This window comes from Pavona decussata, unplaced genomic scaffold, assembly GCF_977016875.1.
Source record: "Pavona decussata unplaced genomic scaffold, jaPavDecu1.1 SCAFFOLD_215, whole genome shotgun sequence".
In the NCBI taxonomy this organism is placed as follows: domain Eukaryota; kingdom Metazoa; phylum Cnidaria; class Anthozoa; order Scleractinia; family Agariciidae; genus Pavona; species Pavona decussata.
This window is the reverse complement of record NW_028145620.1, coordinates 317,501-338,271: the sequence shown is the minus strand read 5'-3', so window position 1 is coordinate 338,271 and position 20,771 is coordinate 317,501. Positions and strand designations below refer to the sequence as shown.

Here is a 20,771-nt window from a genome sequence, read left to right as displayed (position 1 = left end):
TATTTGAATTTCAAATGACACTCTCTGGTAAATTATCAGACTCGCTTCTTTTAAAAATATTGAAACGCAAAGTTCTAATATTTGAAATGATAAGGCTGTAAACGTTCCACTTTACTTTCAATTATTCCACTTATGTTAGAACTATCATTACATATTTTAAACGTTAGGGCCGAGGGTTGGGTTGGGAAAGGCGATGGGAATAATCCATTTTACCTTTAACACCAATACAAGCAGGGGAAACAGACATACCCGAAAATTTAAAATGACATTTTGGATTTACCAGAATTTCTACGTACAGTGTAATCAAGCCATTCTGAATGTTCTGATGCTGTTCTGAAATTAATGTTTACTAGTCTATGGGTTTTTGTTTTCTGACTGCCTGAATTTTGTCTGGACATTGTCGGGTGTGAAATGATTCCTTGCTGTTTGTAATGAATACTCATTTTACAAATTCAAAGTTAACTCCACGCTTCTCGAGCAGTGTTATTTAATAGAAGGGTTAAATTGCTACACATCGGTCGATTTGTAAGTTTGTTTAATAAAATAAATAAATCACGTTATTCAAGTGTCAATTTATTTAGCGCAGAGCACTTGTTTGGGACACTTTCCAGATCGAATTAGAAATGTTGGTTTTTGAGGAGAGGGGGAAACCGGAGCACCCGGAGAAAAACCTCTCGGCGCCAGGACGAGAACCAACAACAAACTCGACCCATATATGACGCCGAGTCCGTGAATCGAGCCTGGGCCACATTGGTGGGAGGCGAGTACTCTCACCCTGCACTCCCTAATAACAAATGATTTTGTTTAGCTGTAAAACAGTTTTGTTCGTTATCTTTAAAAAGCTAGAGATCTATTTAGTAGTAGTGGTGTATCACTAACATCCTCCATCTGTATGTAACGACTTTTCTCATGCATTGGAAGAACATATGTGCGTAAGTGTACTCGGGTCTCTGCTTTCTGCTTACACCACAGGTCACCAAAGCGTATGTGACACAGGTTACTATGCAAGCGTGATTTGAGAGTTTGTATGGAGTTAAAATTAAATCGAAATTTAGACAACAATGTTCCCACAAAACTCACCAAAAATATAGTTAAGTCTGAAAAACCTTACCCGGTGTGTTTTGCTGTGTTTTCAATGCTTCTCAGTGCTGCTTAACGCTGTTTAGAGCGGTTTATCTCTCAGCAGCTGTTCCACGTGCATCCCTGTATTATGTTAATGACAAGGTAGGAAACTAAAAGTCGAATTTGAATAAAATTTGGCCCGTCATTTTAGGAGAGCGCTTCGAAAACCTCGCTAAAATTTGCTTGAAACTTAAGCACTCGCTTAACTGTCTCTCTATATGGCAAGAAGGATGATGTGCGGTCCCTCCTGGGTAGCTTATTTACGGAGGAGTTCATTTATTGAGATGCAGGCCTTCGTTGAAAACAAAGTTCATTTCAAATCGGGTGCCATTTTTGCCGCCGACAGAGCCGTGTCGCTGGAATGTTGGAACAAACTCACGGTCAAACCTAGGCACGAGCACTAAAATGTGCCCAGCCGGGGAAATCCACGGGAAGCCTTTGGCACGTAACAAACCACCGTACACCCCCTCCCGGCTAAGTGCAGTTCTGTACCAGCCAGCCGTGCTTGGCGTGACAGCAAGAAACGTCTCTTGAGAATATAAATTGGTTTTTGTGTTATTAATTTTTTTTATTATGAATTGACTTCGCAATTTTCCAACTCGTTAACTTACGAGTTGGTTTTTATTGAATAAAAGCTTACTGAAAGAAACTGAAAATTTGTCTTTGTATACACGCTCTCCAAAAAACCTTGAATTTCGCAAAGTTGTTGTTTTGCCCAGAACGGCAACATTTTTTAAAAAACGCTCAAGGTCAATGTTTTGCCCATTAAACCTTTTGTATTTCGAAGTTCTCATTACCGGTTTATTCCTTGAGAGCAGGAGGGCAGGAAGAAAAAATAATCTTAGTCGTTTGACAAGATCTGGCGATGAGTGTTTAGTCGTTTTCGGTAGGTCACAGTCAATATAATCAAATTTTGGTACGAAGTTACATCCGCTGCAAGATGTAGTCACTTTCGTGGATGAGCAAATATGTCGAGGTAATTCGGTATAAGTTGTATATCTATTTATATTCTTTTGTCACGTTAATGCGAACCTAGCTCAATTATACCATCTTGCAGGCTAACTGATGAGCAAAATAATGTTTTACGCGTTACTGAAAAAGGCCACAACAAGGTCGGCTGGCTGGTACAGAACTGCACTTAGCCGAGAGGGGGTGTGTGTGGTTTGTTACGTGACAAAGGCTTTCCGTGGATTTCCCCGGCTGGGCACATTTTAGTACTCGTGCCTAGGTTTGACCGTGAGTTTGTTCCAACATTCCAGCGACACGGCTCTGTCGGCGGCAAAAATGGCACCCGATTTGAAATGAACTTTGTTTTCAACGAAGGCCTGCGTCTCAATAAATGAACTCCTCCGTAAATGAGCTACCCAGGAGGGACCGCACATCATCCTTCTTGCCATATGGAGAGACAGTTAAGCGAGTGCTTAAGTTTCAAGCAAATTTTAGCGAGGTTTTCGAAGCGCTCTCCTAAAATGACGGGCCAAATTTTATTCAAATTCGACTTTTAGTTTCCTACCTTGTCATTAACATAATACAGTGATGCACGTGGAACAGCTGCTGAGAGATAAACCGCTCTAAACAGCGTTAAGCAGCACTGAGAAGCATTGAAAACACAGCAAAACACACCGGGTAAGGTTTTTCAGACTTAACTATATTTTTGGTGAGTTTTGTGGGAACATTGTTGTCTAAATTTCGATTTAATTTTAACTCCATACAAACTCTCAAATCACGCTTGCATGTTAACCTGTGTCACATACGCTTTGGTGACCTGTGCTTACACAGTACAGTGGTATAACTTTTTTCCCCTCGCTTCCCCCACCCCACCCTACTCCCCTTCCTCTTACCGAAAAGCCTGATAATGTACTCTAGGCTAAATGATAACTTGATGAGAAACTCTATGTCCACCTATATTCGCAAATAATTTTGAGTTTGCTATTATTGCCATTTGATTAAACATAGTGTATTATGTTGATTTGTAACTCGTCTATTGTGTTATAATTTTAATTTCGATGAAACACACTTTTTGTACTTGAGTCTCAAAAGCAGTTTTCTACTTGAGTTACAAGAGCAGTATGATATTTTACACGGCAGAAACTTCTTGGAAAACCTTTTCAATCTGTAATTCAATTTCTTCGCTGTTAAATACTACCTAACGAAGACACGGAATTAGCGACTTTTCACTGGTATTCTGCTATGTCACTTAGCCACTTACTAAATTTTCCAGAAAAAAAAAAAAAAAAGAAAGCAAGCAAACAAAAACGAACGGACGCAAGTAAGCAAGCAAGCACGAACGAATGAACGAAAGAAAGAGAAAGAAAAATAATTATTAAAATAATATCATGCATAATGCGTGCGCTTGTACGTCCAAGTCTGATTCAGCTTCAAGCTGTTAGCTTCTGTTCTACATCTCACATTAACAAACAAAGAAAAAATTTCCTCAGAGATCAAGCTCGCAAACTTCTGGAAATTGTGAGAGAAAAACAAAAGAGGCAATAAACTCAAACTCGATTCTTGTACTAAATAACCTCTGCATAATACGATAAGTAGTACCAAGCTGTTGCCAACTATGAAAGCTGGATGTAAATTAACTTGGTATTTGACACATTTTGACGTTGAACGACGTAACCTGTTTAATTTATATTCGTATATATCATCTAATCTAAAACTTGTGTCTGCAAAAGCAGTTTAATGTCGCTGTTATTATTTTAATTACTTGTTTTTGTTATTTGCCGTCGAGCTCACGTTTATGAGCACGTCCTGCACCCTACTCAAGACGTTTTTCTGGCTTCGCGTATAAGGTGTCGTTTTGTTGCCGCTAGTCAAAAATTGTTGACAAGCTTTTTTCGTGAGGTAAGTTAGCTGATCAACAATGTGAAAAAGTATTGCTTTTAGGTCAGGAAAACGCACAAGAATCTGTTATGTCGTGTTATCAGTATCTGGTAGCGGGAGCTAACTGGTCTTGCTCTCACGGAAGGCAAATTGTTTTCTTTGGCATCTTTGATGTCTGCTATTTGAGATTTATTACTTGTATACTGACGGAAGAATATGCTGTATGGGAGTTTTCTTGTTTCGAATTTCTTGCGATTTTTGGACTGTTTTCGCTTATCGCTGAAAAAAATATATAACTAAAGCGTATTTCGGTGTGTTTACTTTAATTTACGTCGTTCGTTTTAAAGAGAATTTATTTAAGTCACTAAAGAAGCTTGAACTAAATGGGGGCGATAAAGAGACTTGATTCCCTTTCCGCGTGCAGTGACGAAGCCGTTCACAGCTTACCCTTAACTGAGTTGCTGTACAAAAATGGCTGCGACTATGTACAGATATAGTTCATCCAAGTTAACATACCCGTTGCCACTCAATGGAAATTCTTATGCATGTCAAGAGTGCATGTTCATGGCGATATCTTTTCGTAAACTAATATTCATTGCTGGGTATTATACAAAATAGTGTAGTTGGCGGTCAAACGCAGCAGACTGCGTCCATAAAAATACATAACAAAGGCTATCAAAATTAGAAAAAATTAAAGAAATCACCATAGTATAAAGTGAAACTTCTTGCAATCTTGCATTCAGTTATCGTAAACTAATAGTAACTAAGTTTTGTTTATTTGACGTGTAAAAGTCCAACTCAAATTTACACCACTTCAGTTTTGCATTTAGCTATGGAACGGTAACATACAATTTTCGCTAAATTCATGGAGGAGAGGGAATAATGCTCATTGTGTATATCACGAAACTGTCGAAAATTCTTATTTGAAGCAAACGCTTTAATTGAAAATAATGGCACTGGAATTAAAAGAGAGATTTAAAATCACGTTTACGGCAAACAGCCGAAATGACCACGTGACCATGTTTACCCCATATTTGCCGCTCGTTGTTTGTCGTTAGTTGGTTAGTCTTAGTATTTCTTATATATTGAATAATAATGATTCTTTAATGAGGTGATTTGTCGTTATATGGAGTCTTTAGAACTCTTTTACAAATCGTCCTTATGGCTATTTTTCTATATTTTCCTTGTTGATTAATTAATTGATTGATAGTCATTACATTGCAATAAATAAATTTAAAAAAATCTAAATCTCTGTAATACTTTGATCGTCTGTTATTTTTCAATAGCAGGCAAAAAAATTAGGCTTCTAATTTTATAAGAGGTTTCTATATAAACATTTTTTTGCTGTAGTCGTAGAAACCAAAGGTGTTACCTCAACTGTAGTCTGAAATGTCAGCCGTCTCCTTCCCATAACCTGCGCCCCCCTGTGGGTTAGGGGGAGAAGACGGCTGACATTTCAGACTACCTCAACTGGCGCAGTGTCCCTTACATGGATATTAAACTTGGCGTGTGCGTGGGAAATTATTTCAAAGTGCCATACTTGTAGGGGTGCACTGGATGCTAGAAACGGTATTAGAAATTACGTAGGTCCCTGAGCCTTGTGCTTGAACCACTTTGTGCCAATTCAACTGATGTATAAATAACGCGCACCACAACATCCCTGAAAAACAATTCGCGCGATGAGGAGTGTTGCTGTCTGTATCAATGTTTGACTACAACGTGACACGATTGTGTTATTTTTAAGATCATGACAGAGCTTTTTGATCTCTTTTCTTTGAATTACGAAAATGAATGAATGAATGAATGAATGAATGAATGAATGAATGAATGAATGAATGAATGAATGAATGAATGAATGAATGGATGGATGGATGGATGGATGGATGGATGGATGGATGGATGGATGGATGGATGGATGGATGGATAGATGGAGGGATGGATGGATAAATCCATTAAAAAAATTAACTAGGCTGAGGAGTGGGATTTGTTTTAATAAAAGGCCAAAAAGAGAGATAGACGGCAAATAATGCGTGACGTCGCATTTTTAAAATCCTTAACTGTGTACAATATGCACACTTTTAGGATACTTTACAAATCAATGTTAACATTACACCAAGCAGCAGTGCGATGCAAAATGACGTAATACGATCCAGTAAAATCAATTATGACCAGTGCTACACAGGCTCATAAAATTTACGATTTTCTCCCAAATACGGTTGGAAATAGGCGATCAGCCCAAATTGTGTTGTTAAGAATTATAATATTTTCACATGATATTTTTAATCGTCTGAACAGGACCATGATGTTGGTATTTCTGGTCTCCCTCTTGATATGTTACGGAAGTTGTCAAGGAGATGGTGAGCTAAACTCGTAACGTTTCCTTGAATAAGTATGACTTTAACCAAGCAAAGAAAATTAAAAACAACGACAACAACAAAACCAAATGCTTGTCATGAATAATTTAAAAACACCAATTTAAATTTTACTCAATTGTCATGATATTTGGCGCATATGTCTGTCGCGTTGTTCATTTGTGGTGAAAAAAATTTTACATTTGTTTTGACAGGATGTGGTTCAGTGGTAGACAATACTTTGGTGAGTCCCGGATATCCTAACAACTATCCAGACAGAATGCACTGTGTTTACAATGTTCCTATTTCACAAGGCAAGGCGCTGAAAATATACTTCCAAATGTTTGACTTGGAGCCGAGTTTTTCATGTGGGTAAGCAAAACAAAGACTAGCATTTAGCAAGTTTAGTTAACTTTACACTGATAAAGAGAGATGTTATCTAGAAATAAGTGATCATTGAAGGTCAAAAGTTTCTCATCTACTTAGCTGCTAAAATTTCGTATCCCAGAATCATCATATTTTGTTCATAACGAGGATAATGTTTGTAAGTTAATTCTTTCAGTTTCCGCTTTAATTTAGAATGGTAAACAATATTATCACGCATATCTGAGCCGCAAGACATTAAGTGGCTAACAATTTTCAATAAATAAAGTTTAAGCCAAAGGCAAAGTTTGATTCTTTTGACAGTCCAAAACTGGTCTGGGTAGGGCATTTGCATAAAACAAAAATCCTCGGGTATGTTCAAATGCCTTGCCTTAGCTTTAGTCGGGTCCGTCCTCCTCCGTGGCTTAACATGGATAGCTGCATTACTTTTGTTTCCATAGTTTCACAAATAACATACGTTGTTTGTTTTTCACTAGAATTGTTAGTGTTTACGATCATTTTTTTCCACTTGTAAGAAAGTTGGCAGCGCGTCTGATTTTCAAAGTCAAGTTTTATTGTAATCTCCAAAAGACACGCAACAGGTATTATATGTAGATTGGGTTTTCTCTGTTGATGTAACTCAACTAGTTATTCTACAAGTTTTTCTGCGACTAGAAAATGTCAGGAATTTTTATACGATGAAATTGGTTTCCTACAGCTTAGTCCTATACAGGCGAGAATTCTTGTAAGGAAATTTCAGAAATTGCAGAGAATTGTCTTCCTTGTAAAATACGTAGGGAATATGATGAAACTGTCAATGGACGAGTGAAGCTATGAAGATACATTTCGTTATCGACCTGAAAAAAATTCAACCGGCCCCTTTCACGCCTCATTGATGTAAATTTATGCATTTCTCCCTGGTCAAAGTATATATTTTCTATGTAATCATTAGGCTGCAATTCCCGAGCTCGTTCACTGGGCAATAACAAAGACACAGAGATAGAATTGATTTGGAGTAAAGTTGGCTAAGGGCAATGGCCCTAAGCCGATTTAATGAAAAATCGATTTTCTTTGATTCATCTAAATACATATCTAGATCACGAACATATTAAGCCCAGGGAAGGTGAAGGCAAAGAAAAAAAAAACGCCATAAAAATTAGTTAAAGCAAAGAAGAAAAGAGGACGGGGTAAGGGGAGGAGGAGAGAAAACAAGTAAGACGTTCGCACGGCGAGTGTTTTCGAACGAATGACCGCGTGGTAGTAAGGTCACAAATACCTAACCCCAAAACAATAGATGAGGGATTCAATACATTGATATGAGTCACCCCCCCCCCCCCCCCCACCCTAGCCTGTCCTCTCACGCGCTTCAACTCACGCATTCAGATTGATTACTTAAGATAACATGAAATAACATGATACATGAAATGATGGATCAGAGAATTAACCCGGCAGTTTTTGAAGTGTAGTAGTCCTAGTCAGGAAATGAGAATAAGAAAAAAAAACTCTTGACCTCGGCGGGAATCGAATCCACTCCCTCTGAATTTGATCAACTGTACCGACGGAGCTACGAGGCCAGACAGACGCAGGTCTTGGGCAATTCTGGTAGTAATTGCAGGAATGTGAATTTGAAGGACACCGTGAATGCTGTGCCGCTTGCCGAATAATGACAAATGATGATCAGAGAAATAACTCTGCAGCGTTTGTTCCAGTGCTTAAACGAACCCACGAAATTCGTACTGAGTGCTAACCCTAGTAAGAAAATGGGCGATCACGCCAAGAAAAGAAAGCATATTCGACGTAGGCGATAAACGAAGATACGACCTCCGATTGTGGGCTGAGTTTACTTTTGGTTGTCGTCCTTACTCGAAGAGGTTTTTCTCCGGATACTTCGGTTTTCCCCTACTCTTAATAAAACAACAATTACGGATCACAATAGGGCATTGCATAAGTTGATCACGTGGTTGGATTCCACTTAGCGACACCCTTCTGGATAATAAGCAATCCAAGCATCGTTCCGTGTATCAAAGCTTCCAGTGGGATGGAGGTAGCTTTCATGTGATGATTCATCCATCTAAAAGGGTTACCCGTGCAATATTTTTTACTAAGTTTTTCATATGACAATGCCATTTTCATGGGCTGTATTTTTCTGAGTTAGCACAAGCACAGGTAGCCCAAGCTTTCAGTATAAGCGTTTATAAGACGTTTGTTTGACTTTCATAACGTCTCACGTTGTTATTTGAGTGTCACGATGAATGTTACGCAATGGTGTAAATTATAAGGGTTTTTATGGAATTTTGCAAACGTGTTTAGAATTCCAAAATAAAGAGCATAAATTGAACAAAAAATGCCTTACCTTGTCTCCTTAATACCTTGTCAGTGTTTGTGTGGCGTATTTTGGTCATTTCAGCGTGATTCAAATGGGTTCGCTGTTTCCTCTCGCTAGAGTCTTATAAACGCTCATAAAGCTTGGGCGACCTGTGGCACAAATCGACAGAAATTGTTGCGTAAAAAGTCGCGAAAAAAGAAGAAAAACCGTAGTGAAATCATTTGTCAATTAGTCCAGGATCCACAAATTGAACTTTGGTGGAGCAGTTAGTCGATGATTTGTACAGAACCAAAAGAACAGGGGCATTATGAATGACGTTGAAGTGTTGGTGAGCGTTTCATAAAAGGCATTTTCAAATTTCTTGCAGTTATGATTATTTGAAGATAGCAGATGAAAACAGCACTGAAGGTCGTAAATACTGTGGTGTGCAGTCTGGGAAAGACGTCTTTTTATTTGGAAAAAAAGCGGTGTTAACGTTCCACACGGATGGTTATGTTTCAAAGAATGGATTCAGAATAGTCTTCACTTTTGGTCAACTTGGTAAGTGCAATGAAACAGATTAAAAAATTCCAAATGTGGATCAAATTAAACAGTCCGGTATAAACATAAAAACAAGAATGCGGGAGAGTTCGCTGACAATTCTACGATCTCTCAGTGGTAAGATCATCCTAGCACAGGGGCAACCTGTCTTCTTGGGCGTGGTGTTGGCGGAGGGGAAATCCTCCCCTTCCCCTCCATAACTTCGACCGTATCTACCTTGTACTTGACTTTCATCCGCAGCGCGAAGTAATAGTTTGGCTCTTGGCCTACTTTGAAATGATTCGCGAATTTCTCCTAAGTTCTTCTACCTTTTCAGTTGCGCCCTGAAACTTTGGCTGCCGCTTATAACACACCGCCTTGCAGATACACAACTTGCTGCTGGTATAGCAGCCGATGTCGAACTCTAACGAACATTTGATAATTTCAGCAGAATTGTGCGCACTATTCCCGAAAATAAATACCCTTCCATTAGCAGCTGTGGGCGAAGAACACAAGAAACACTTTGAGCTTTCGTCTACTGCTTTTTTTCGGTGTTTAGGCTTTATCCGCAATAGAAAAACTGATAAAAGCCAGTCTCACGATCTGGGGGAAGTTCCGTTGTCATTATTTCGTGCGAAAACTCACGTCATTCTCCCTTCACTGGTACATGATTGGCCGCTTCAATTGACTGCAAAAAAAAAAAAAAAAATGGGAAAGAAATGTGGTTCGAATGTGAGCAGCTGTCTGTGGAGAGAAACGTTGCGTGACAACACTAATTATATAAAAAGGGCTAGCAAGAGAGGATACTCTATCTGGATGCCTGCAAAAGGCTACTGCAGGGAATATGCCTCCAACAGACCAATGACAGACAGCAACAGAGAAAACAATTCAGTTCAGATTGTCACCACGTTCCCAAAAAGCTTTGGGTTCTTATGGAGAATAATATTGCAATCTAATTGAGTTTGGGAAGTTAAATAAGAAGTGAAAAATGATAAGACAGTAAAATGAACCAACAACTTCAAAGGAATTCACGCATGGTTAACTTTCCTATACAGTAGATTGTAGATTATAGAGTTGCCTTCTAGTTGAGGTCGGAATTGAATGTTATTTCTTCAGGGAAGAAAAAAAGCACGGACCGCGGGCAAGAGTGGGGAGGAGCGCTTATGTCGAGGCTTAAATTGAGCACAACGTTTATTGATCAATTTAACAAGAGCCTACAAGCACTCGCTATAACAAACAAACTCCAAAGTCAGCTATATTACATCTTTTTAATTTATCAAACCGCCTGTTGTAAACATTGAGCTTAAATCAAGCCAACAGCAAGACTTTAATGACACCACTATCGAACTGAGTGGTCGAACAATAAAAAAATAGCTCAACTTGAAATCAAGTAAAGCAGTAATTTTTAACCAAATCAAGGAAACTGTAACACAGGAACCATAGGAATTGTTACTTAAGAACGAAACCTTGCGGCTCTTCCTTCATGGAATTTTTACAGCTATGTGAACTTACCTAATTTCGACAATCTTCAAGTTCTGTCTCTATTTCGAGAGACTCGTCAACGTGAGGCGTTGCAGCAACCTATCTCGCAGACAGATCTAAAACCATCAGAAATAAAGGAAAATACAACTTAAATGTATCATATGGTCCAATGGAAAGCGAATAAATGGCCAGAAAATAATTTACTTTGCATCCATTTCTACCGTACACATGCCTATTTTTCAGATCATGTAACAACAAAGCAGCGATTTTTTCGTAAATTTAAGCAATCAACTTGGCGGCAAAGCGCTTCAGGTTCACCATGGGAAGTACACGCTGGTACTTTCGAATTATTTCTTTCATTTCGTCGTTTCCCATCCAGTTTAGTTAACGGATAGAACGTTAAATGGAGCTTGGTTAGTTAACAAAAAAACAATTCTGGATATCCCAGCTTTGTATCTTTCACTCTTGTAGTCTCCTGACCATCTCAAGCCACCATTGCATTGCATTGCATGACATGAACTGGCGTCACATTGCACGCATTGTGTTGTATTGTGTATTGCATTTACTTGTTTTATTTTACATTTCCTTGCAGCCCTTTGCCCAACGAGCTGGCTTCCGGGTTTGCACGGATCTTGCTTTAAAATGTTTAACGAGACAATAAAATGGAACGCTGGTAAATCATTCTGCGAAGAATTAGGAACAACCCTTGCAATTTTGAATTCACAAGCCAATGTTGAAGCAGTTGCCACAAAAATTAAAGTAGACTGGGCGTGGATTGCTTTGCACAGGGATCCGAAGAACGACGCCAGGTGGCTTTGGATTGACGGAACACTCACTAATTACACAAACTGGGATAGTGACCAACCTAACAATGGCTTTGGAGGCACGGAAGATTGTGTAGCAATCAAGGCTGGACGAAAATGGCATGACTTGCCCTGCAAAACATCCTTCCGCCCCATTTGTGAAATCAATCGTAAGTGAGAGGTCATTAAGCCAAATTGAATATTTCTGAATATTTAACCCTGCTAGGTATGTGGGTTAATAGTTTTAACACCTTGCATCATACGTGACTCTAGGTAGATTTATAATAAGTCTGGTGACTCTCTTTAAAATATAATTGTTCAATGTTCACCCAGCAATAGATCTCGCTAATCATGATTGTTTTGACTTTTCTCATCGCTTATCATTATCGCTAATAATTATTGCATCAACTTCTTTTTGTAACAATATGAAAAAACTAAAAATAAATAACCTAATTTTTTTTTCCATTCAAACTTGTCGCACTCTAGCTGTGCTCGAAAGCCAGTGGCGAGACCGCGAATTTTGCTCTAGAAAATACAATTTTTTCGCAGTTGGACATTATTAGAATGACGCAGGTAATATGAAATTTGCCTTCAGATCTTCAAGTGCCTCAACCTTATCTAGACTGGTGGGAGAACGTTCTACGCGCGGCGGCTTTGAATCTGATTTCGTTTTTTGAATTTTAAGAAAACGCATAAGGCATCAGCACTTTTTGTCAGAAATTTATCTGAGAAAAAATTTATTGTGGTCGGTTAGAGTTCATTAACTTTGGTGTAGCCAAGGAAATTATTTTTTCACAGGCAGTTTTTTTTTTTAAATATAAAATCCCATTTTAAATAAGGTAAAATTACTTCTCCTACTGTAACCTCTGTTTGTTTAGCTTAAATAAGTGTTCCTTTATTGGTTTTGATTACTTTTTGCTTTATTTTGTTGCTCCCCTAACCTTCTGAGGAAATCCAGAAATCCAAATCAAAATTTTGAAATAAGTTTCACGTCACTACATGTAATCTTCAATCGTAGGTTAACTCCAGAACACGTGTCTAGCATTCCTATAACCTTTTCTATCGCGTTTTTTCGAAGGAAAAACACAGATTCTGTTTTACCTAGTATCTACATCGTAATGACCAATCAAGTTACTAATCAAATTACTATTTTTTTTTCTTCTTTTCTTTCGCAAAGCTTCACCAGTGTCTGCTTGTAAAAATATTACTCTGAAGAGTGGTGTCCATGTTTATCCTCCACGGTGTCTCATATCAAATCAAGATTATGGATCAACTTGTACCTTTAGCTGCTTCAGTGGTTACCATCTCAGTGGTCCTGCCTCTATAAGGTGTGGATTTTGGGGATCCTGGAGCGAGAATATCAGCACAGTCAGCTGTAACGGTTTGTACTGAGTTGCTGTTATTCAAAGTAACATTAAGGTATCAGCCACCGTTTAAGACTGGTATTTTTCAAAATTTGAGTTTTTGTGATGATCGGATAAAGCTCTTGAAGAGTGTTCTATTAAAAAAAAAGTCCATAAAAAATTGTTGTTTCTGTGAAAATTTATTGGACGCAAAAGTTTTTTCCGTGTTAATTATATTTATTACCCGTTGACAACTCCTGTCAAACTGGATTGCCAACATATCATGAAACAAGTCACATGATATCCGATCATCATTGTAGACCCGCAATACATTTGATCTTACACATATTTGGTTTCTTCGTAGTAAATTTCGTTGTAAAATAATGCCTTCGAAGAATTAGAAAAAAAGGTCATGTCCGTTTTCGACGTCCACATCAAGACGAAAGAAACCGATAAAGTCTTATGGTAAAGATCGCGCTCAGATATTTGCCGAAAGTGACAAGGGTTCTAACTTCTTACTACAACCAGGAGGAATGGCTGAACGAGCAGTCCGAATTAAGTGGGCAGTCGGTTTCCACACCAGGAAGCTCGAGTGCAAGTCGATCAAAAATTTGGGTCGAAAGACCCGATCAAGAAAGCGATAACTCTGAAACTTGGCAGAAACTCAATGGCCACGGTTTGTATCGGTTTTTATTTGAAACACAAGCGCTAGAGCGGTCCGCGCGCGGACGGTCCTGAAGGGTGGCTGATACCTTAAGAGTCTGATCTCCCTTGCCACCTTTTTAACTGTGAATGCGCGCATGCGCAATGAACGAGTTATCGCAAAGTGGGGTTTTTGTCACTTGGTGGGTTGTTAACTTCCAGGCATGCGCAGTGAATGAGTTATCGCAATGTATGGGAATTTCACTCGGACGCTGGTCATAAACTTAAAAATTCTCCAATTTCGCGTTTTTGGAAACACACGTTTTCGAAAAGGTAAATCGAAAGAACAACTTCTAAGAAATGCTTGACAGTTTCAACAGCGGAAATCAAGCATTAACTCAATCTCGTTCCCAGGGTCTCTCCTCTTCACGTCCCAAGGAGCGAGAGAGGGGAGACCCTGGTAGGGTCTGGTCACGTGTCTCCCAGAGAAAAATTAGACCCAGGGAGGGGTCCTTCACTTGCTATTTTTTGTCAAAATTTATTGTCCACTCCGAAACAAGACTTCCGTTTTGCTGTGCGAAGCCCACGCGAAACTCATTCAACTGGCTGTTTTTCAGTAGTCTTCATTTTGCGAGCCATTGTAACATTAATCTGAAAGCTTAACAAAGTCCGTTGTCTCGAAGCGCTGTACTTTGGAAAATCACTGTGTATAAACGACAAAATTAACCGTGGACGAACAACGCCTTTCCCTTCAATTCATGGAGTTGTAATCGTGGTTTATTCTAGCTTTGAATGCGCTGATGAAAGATCGGATCTGAAGAACTAAGGGAGGAAACTTGAAAGGAATCGGGCCTATGTCTAACTGTTCTGAAAGGTCATTCTGCAGCAATTACGCTGCTAACAGAGCGTTTCTTTCTGGAAAATATTTTAGCATAAGCGCAGTCGTTCGCGTCTCTGGTATTTAGCGTCGTTGGTTTGTCTACGTCCCCTTTTCTCTCGGGACGTAAACAAACCAAAGATGCGAAATACTAGAGACGCGAACGACTGCGCTTATGCTAAAAGATTTGCAAGAAAGAAACGCTCTGTTAGCAGGGTTGCAGCAACAAACATTACACAGGAAATACGGGGAAATAACAACATAACATAACAACATGTACACGGTAAATATTTCACGGATCTTTCAATGCACAAAGAAAACCGTTTCGAAATACCGTAATCGTTGCAAAACAATAACGAAATAACCTTTGTTCCAGTTGTTGGCGTTAAAGTGAAATTTAGTCTGCGGTTACAATGGCTCCGATATACATTTCTGGTCACGTTTGATTCTTTCCTGGCCGTCAAATGCAGCGCGGAGGATGATTCCTCGATGCACCGCTGGACCTTAACGATGCCTGACTTTCAGAGATCATGGACTTGACGACTCTAAAAGTTAAGATTTTCAAAAATTCACTTCGTGGAAGTGCGTCGCCGTAAAGCTCCTCGGCTACCACCAGAAGTAGTCGATTCCCTTTGCTGTAAATATTTCGCCAATGACTTGTATCTCCAACTGATTTACAAAGTCGATAGCAGCTCACATTCACAGATTCGCTCGCTTTATATGCCTTTTTAGGGGTTTCTGAATGACCACTTGACATGACCTTTGAAACACACGCGAATCGCAAGTTGACTTGACTGGAGCACGTTTTCCCATCTCCGGTACACTTAGTATAGTCAAACTGACACTCAACCGCCCCTCTCTCCAGTCATTTATTTGTAATCTTCCAGATTCTGGGAGACACGTGGACCAGCCCGATGAGCGGGCGGGTCTTAAATCAACTTTTAATCCGCAGACTTTATTGGTAATCTTTGAGTGTTTCTAGGAATACAACACGCAAATAATTACAGGTTTGATTGTGAATTTGTACTGAACTGCTAATAGACCAATTTTTAGCATTCCGAACAGTTCTTGCAAAATTTTTGAAAAACGTGTTCCGATAAATTTGCTTCAAAATTGACTTCAAATCGCTTGCAAGTCGCCTCTCGGCGAAAATTATACGCTTTTGCTTCTTAGGCCTGTAAAAAGACCCATCTGAATAATTTTTTTATTTAGGAAAGCTTTTTGTGTTTTTTTCTATTTTTATTGATGAAACGTGACAACTCGGCGTAATCTTGTGTAAACCTGAACACATTTCCTCACAAATAGCGGATGAAATTCGCCCAGACAGAAGCTGCGATAAAATTCAATCGGGGTCCAGTGTGAGCGATAAGATCGATTCAACAGAACAAATGTAAACACTGGAAATTTGCTTATGCATAGCGACAATCATCACAACGCTTGATGTATTTCTGTATTTACAGCCAAAATAGCAACTTTAGCAAGGTTGAAAACTTCTAAACGTAGAAAGGAATGCTGAAAACATGCTGAAAATACCATGCTTAAAACAGCAAGATTTAGGTCACATGCTAGGGAAACAGAATCGGTCACATGTACCAAGTTTCATTCGGCAACAACACGACGAAAGGAAAAAAATACAGAGGTTCTTGGAAGAAAAACTGGACGCTTTTTCGTCGATTGGTAACTACTCAAAACCACCAAAAGAATGCACACGTCCCCCTTTGCGTTGCCTCGCGTATCGAAAGGAATCAGAGTGCGTGTGTAATTTAATTGTTTAATTGTTTATACATAATGCATTCCAGCAATACGGCATGGTGTCCACGAATCCTTGTAGCGTAGTTTGATGCGAGTACCGCTTTACGGCTACCATTATTCACTTTTGCATTCACGAGCTCGAGTTGGCTCACAGGAGTCTCGTTTAATCCTACATTCCTATACCCTACACTATTGAGTAATGTCAAAATCAACGTCTAAGTACAAAGCTTTTGCCATATTCAATTGCAGTGAAAAGTTATAGAGCATTTTCGGAATAGGATGAAAAAAATGTGGAGTAATCGTACAAAAATCGCTCTCGGAGAAAAAATATTTCGAAGGAAAAAATTCGCAGACACGTTGTTGTTTATATGTTAAACTAGCAACTGTCCAAATTTAAAGGCAAACGAACAAATTCCTTTTGAGTTTTAGCTCTTTGAAGTGGCTCCTCCAAGTGAAAAAATTTTTTTCGAGAAAACAGCGCTAAAATTTCGGCAATTCATTTTATTTCAAAATTCTTGGTTTAGTTGGATAGCCAGCTCTATAAGCTTTAATATGATATAAGGGTTCGGGTATCTACAGTTTAAACCGGACGCGCTACATCGCTTGGACGCGAGACACCTCTGAAGACGCCTCTGAAGGTACCGGGTAACCTTAAGCATCTTACTTTTGAATGCGGATGAATTTATCATGCATTTCTTTAAAGGCTTATAATTCTTAGCATTTACTTCAATTACCAGAGTGTCGGAAAGCTCTTGGCATGGAAGATAATGCTATCGCTGATAAACAAATCAGTGCTTCTTCACAATTGGATGCTAACCATACTACCAGCAGAGGCAGGCTGCAATTTCAGGCGGCTTCGAGCAATGGCGGATCGTGGTCAGCTCTTACAGATGATACCAGTCAATGGCTTCAGGTTGATCTTGGAAATCAGCAAACTATAGTAACACGAGTAGCAACACAAGGAAGTAACGCTAAGAGCCAGTGGGTGACGAAATACAAACTGCAGTACAGTTACGATGGCTTTAACTTCCAGTACTACAGCGAACCAGGACAAAATGAAAACAAGGTATCATACACGTTTTTGTCGTAAAAACGAGTTTTAAAAAGAAATACACTTCAATTAACGCTAGAATTATGTAAGCCCAGATTTTTTAAGGAGCGAATAACGCTAACTATTGAATAAATCGCTATCCAAAGGGTAAAATGTACTCCAGCCAATACTGAAATCTTATCCGCTGGATGAAATTATCCACACTTTGAAAAAATAGGGCCAGGTTGTTGAAGTGAGTAAGACTTTATGTAGGCGTAAAATTTCTCAGCTTTATTTATCCAACCATCGAGATCACAATTAATTCACAAGGGCAGATCCGCATATTACACCCCTGATCCTTGTTCGCTTCCGAGTTGCGATTCGCAGAAAATATTGCAAATATTATGGAACAATGAGTGATAAATGCCAGGAAATCTAAACTGAACATTTCATATGGCAAGAACTTACATATTGTTGGAGCTTTCTTCCATGAAAGGTCCAAATATCCACAAATCCGTACTATGGGTTAATGTTTGACTACAAACATGGCGATTCTTTGTCCTGTGCGGACAAACAGCCACTAATCTTTATGGGGCCACAGGCATCCCAACATTAAAATTAACGATAAAAACTCTACAAAATTGAAAACTAAGGTTACAACACTTTATTATTGTGATAACAAATCCTGAATATTTGATAATTTCAGAAACTTGAATCATTCTTTATGGTTTGTTGCCTCTTTTAGGAGTTTGCTGGAAACAAAGACCAGAATACCATAGTTATTCATGACCTGAACAAACCAATCAGAGCTCGTTACATCCGATTCAGACCAACAGCTTGGCATAACCACATATCAATGAGGATGGAGCTATATGGCTGTAAAGGTACTCAAGGTTTCCTATTATAAAAAGTAATCTATATGTTTCTTTTTTCATTTATGGAATCTTTATAATACAAACTTTACAGTGGTATAGCAAGGAAAATGACTTCTTTTCGGCTAGGGTTGTGAAAGTTGCCTGAGTGTTTCAGTTGAAATGCGGCTTCCTATTAACACCACGAAATATTCGAAGTCAATTTACGCCAATTTTCAATGTTTTTGGTATGATTTGGCGTCATAAAATATGGTTTTCATAACATTTACATCGTATATGGTTTCGTCGGGCATATCTGTTCAATTTTAGGCACTTTGTGGCAGACTTCACATTAAGAATATTGTTATTCTGTTCTTTTATTGTATTTACATCACAGTCAATGAAGAAGATGCAACAAACATCTTTCAAGCGAATCCATATTTGAGGAAGCTCGATTCTGATAAGTGGGCCAGCCCACAAAACAGTCAGAAATGGAGCATAACGAAGACATGTAGTACATCTTTGATCAAATTCATTACACTATGTTTGCCTTCGTGTTCTTACTCCTTTATACTACATTCTTTTAAATTGACAAATTTAACACCATTTGAGTTTTCTTGTCATTCACTTTCATCTTTAAAAAGAAAACCGTTACAGACTCATTGGGTACCTTTCTTTTGGGTAATTATAAATCACTATCACTAAGATTGATATTATTTATCTATTTTTTTTTATTTTCGTGAAACGGATACTTGACGTACGGGACGTGATGTGCCAGTTATGATTTCCTTTTAGGGAAGAGAATAATCAGCCATTGGCTCTTAGATGGTTCCGATCCAGACGTAAAGTAAGCAATTGAAGAATCAAATAATTTGTGTGTGTGTTTTTTTTAAATTAAATGTTCAATGGTTCGGGTGTCCATATATCTGTGGACACTGGCGTTACAGAAAACACTTCCTTAAGCAGCTGAGAAATTGAGTTGAGACCGTATGATAAGTTACCTTTAGTATTTCTCTTGTTGTTTTTCTATTCTTTCTTATTCACTTCAACAACCATTGTTTAAATTTTGAGGATCAAGTTCAAATTTTTGAAATTGAATCATTATGTAGAAAAAGACTTGCGAATGGTTGTAGGTTAGTGTTCGCGAATGTTGTTTTTCCCTAAAAATAATGATGCAGTGTACAGTTTGTACAGTGAAAGCCCGCTCTACGGAGACCACCTGAATACTAACACTAGCTATAACGGACAGTTTTCAGTCTTGTTCCCGCTCCATACATTTTCTTTAAAATTAACCGCTTAATAAGGACACGCTGTAATACAGACGTTTTTTCTGGTCCCAACGGTGTCCATAATAACAGGGGTTTACTATACTTTCCTTTGTTAACACCCTGAATTGCTGTAACAATACGTTAATTTTTTTTGAGGCAATTGAGCTTACATTGTTTATGAGATCTACATCCTTCTTAATACAACAGGTATCATTTATTATTATTGTTTTGATAGATATTTTGGTACTGTGAACTTTACTGAGGGCTGGTGTCCTGGCAGCAAGGCCGCCTACTTTAGTCATAACAGCTCCTACGCTACTGTGCCTAACATAAACATCAAGAATTGTGATTTTACGATTGCGTTTTGGATAAAATCCACTGGTGTTGATGGGCCTATAATAGCATTCCGGACAAATAGTGGGAAAATATTTTACATAGCAATGAAGGAATCCATCGTCTTTCTGTCTGTTTACAACACTCTGACAAAAGCAAACTTCAATGTCAATGATTGGAACCATATAGTGGTAACTTGTGAGCAGTTCAAGATCAAAGTCTTCGTCAATGGCATTGAAAGAGTATTGCAGGAGAGATGGAATGAATACTTCTTTGTTTCGTCAGACCATGGGCAGCCGAACTGTATTATCGGAAATAATCCGCATTTTTTCAAGACCGGATTAATAGGGGAATTAAAAACACAGTCATTTATTGGTTCAGTTATGGATCTCTATGTTGTTGGAAGGGCTTTGTCTGTGGGTGAAATAGCAGATATATTTCAAGGTAACAATCAATTTCTTATTACTTTTTTCGATACCCGCACCATAAAATCGCTATTTTAAAAGCACTTTGTTTCAACATAAAAACCTCATCAAGGCCCATAAAACTATCAAGATTCATTTCTCAATTGCCGTCCATTTCCTGGTAATTTTGAGGAGATTCCCGTTGAAATCCGGACATTTTTCGCTTAAAGGGACTGTGTCACTGGAATTGTGCTAGTGGTTTGTTAAATTATGCTAACATAGTGAACATTTTTTAACATGAAAACAAAGACAGCAAGGAATATTCATACTAAGGGAATCAGCCATATTTTCACATAGGATCACTGTAATGACATGCTATATCAAAGGAACAAAGTAAATCAATGTGTAAAAGCAAGATATAACGTATCGTCGCCTGTGAACCATATTTTTCGCATAGTACGTTATATCTTGCTTTTACA

The 20,771-nt window shown here is 38.5% G+C and overlaps 1 protein-coding gene across 1 annotated transcript in view; it reads left to right on the top strand.

The window, feature by feature from the left end:
• Positions 1–16,837: 16,837 nt before the first annotated feature.
• The window catches only part of LOC146459847 (uncharacterized), a 6,554-nt gene continuing 2,620 nt past the window's right edge, over positions 16,838–20,771 (top strand). The window contains exons 1-4 of the mRNA XM_085088756.1: positions 16,838–17,472; positions 18,182–18,320; positions 19,083–19,134; positions 19,791–20,332. Coding sequence (XP_084944882.1) covers positions 17,164–17,472; positions 18,182–18,320; positions 19,083–19,134; positions 19,791–20,332 — 1,042 coding nt within the window. The 5' untranslated portion in view covers positions 16,838–17,163. The remainder of the gene's footprint in view (positions 17,473–18,181; positions 18,321–19,082; positions 19,135–19,790; positions 20,333–20,771) is intronic.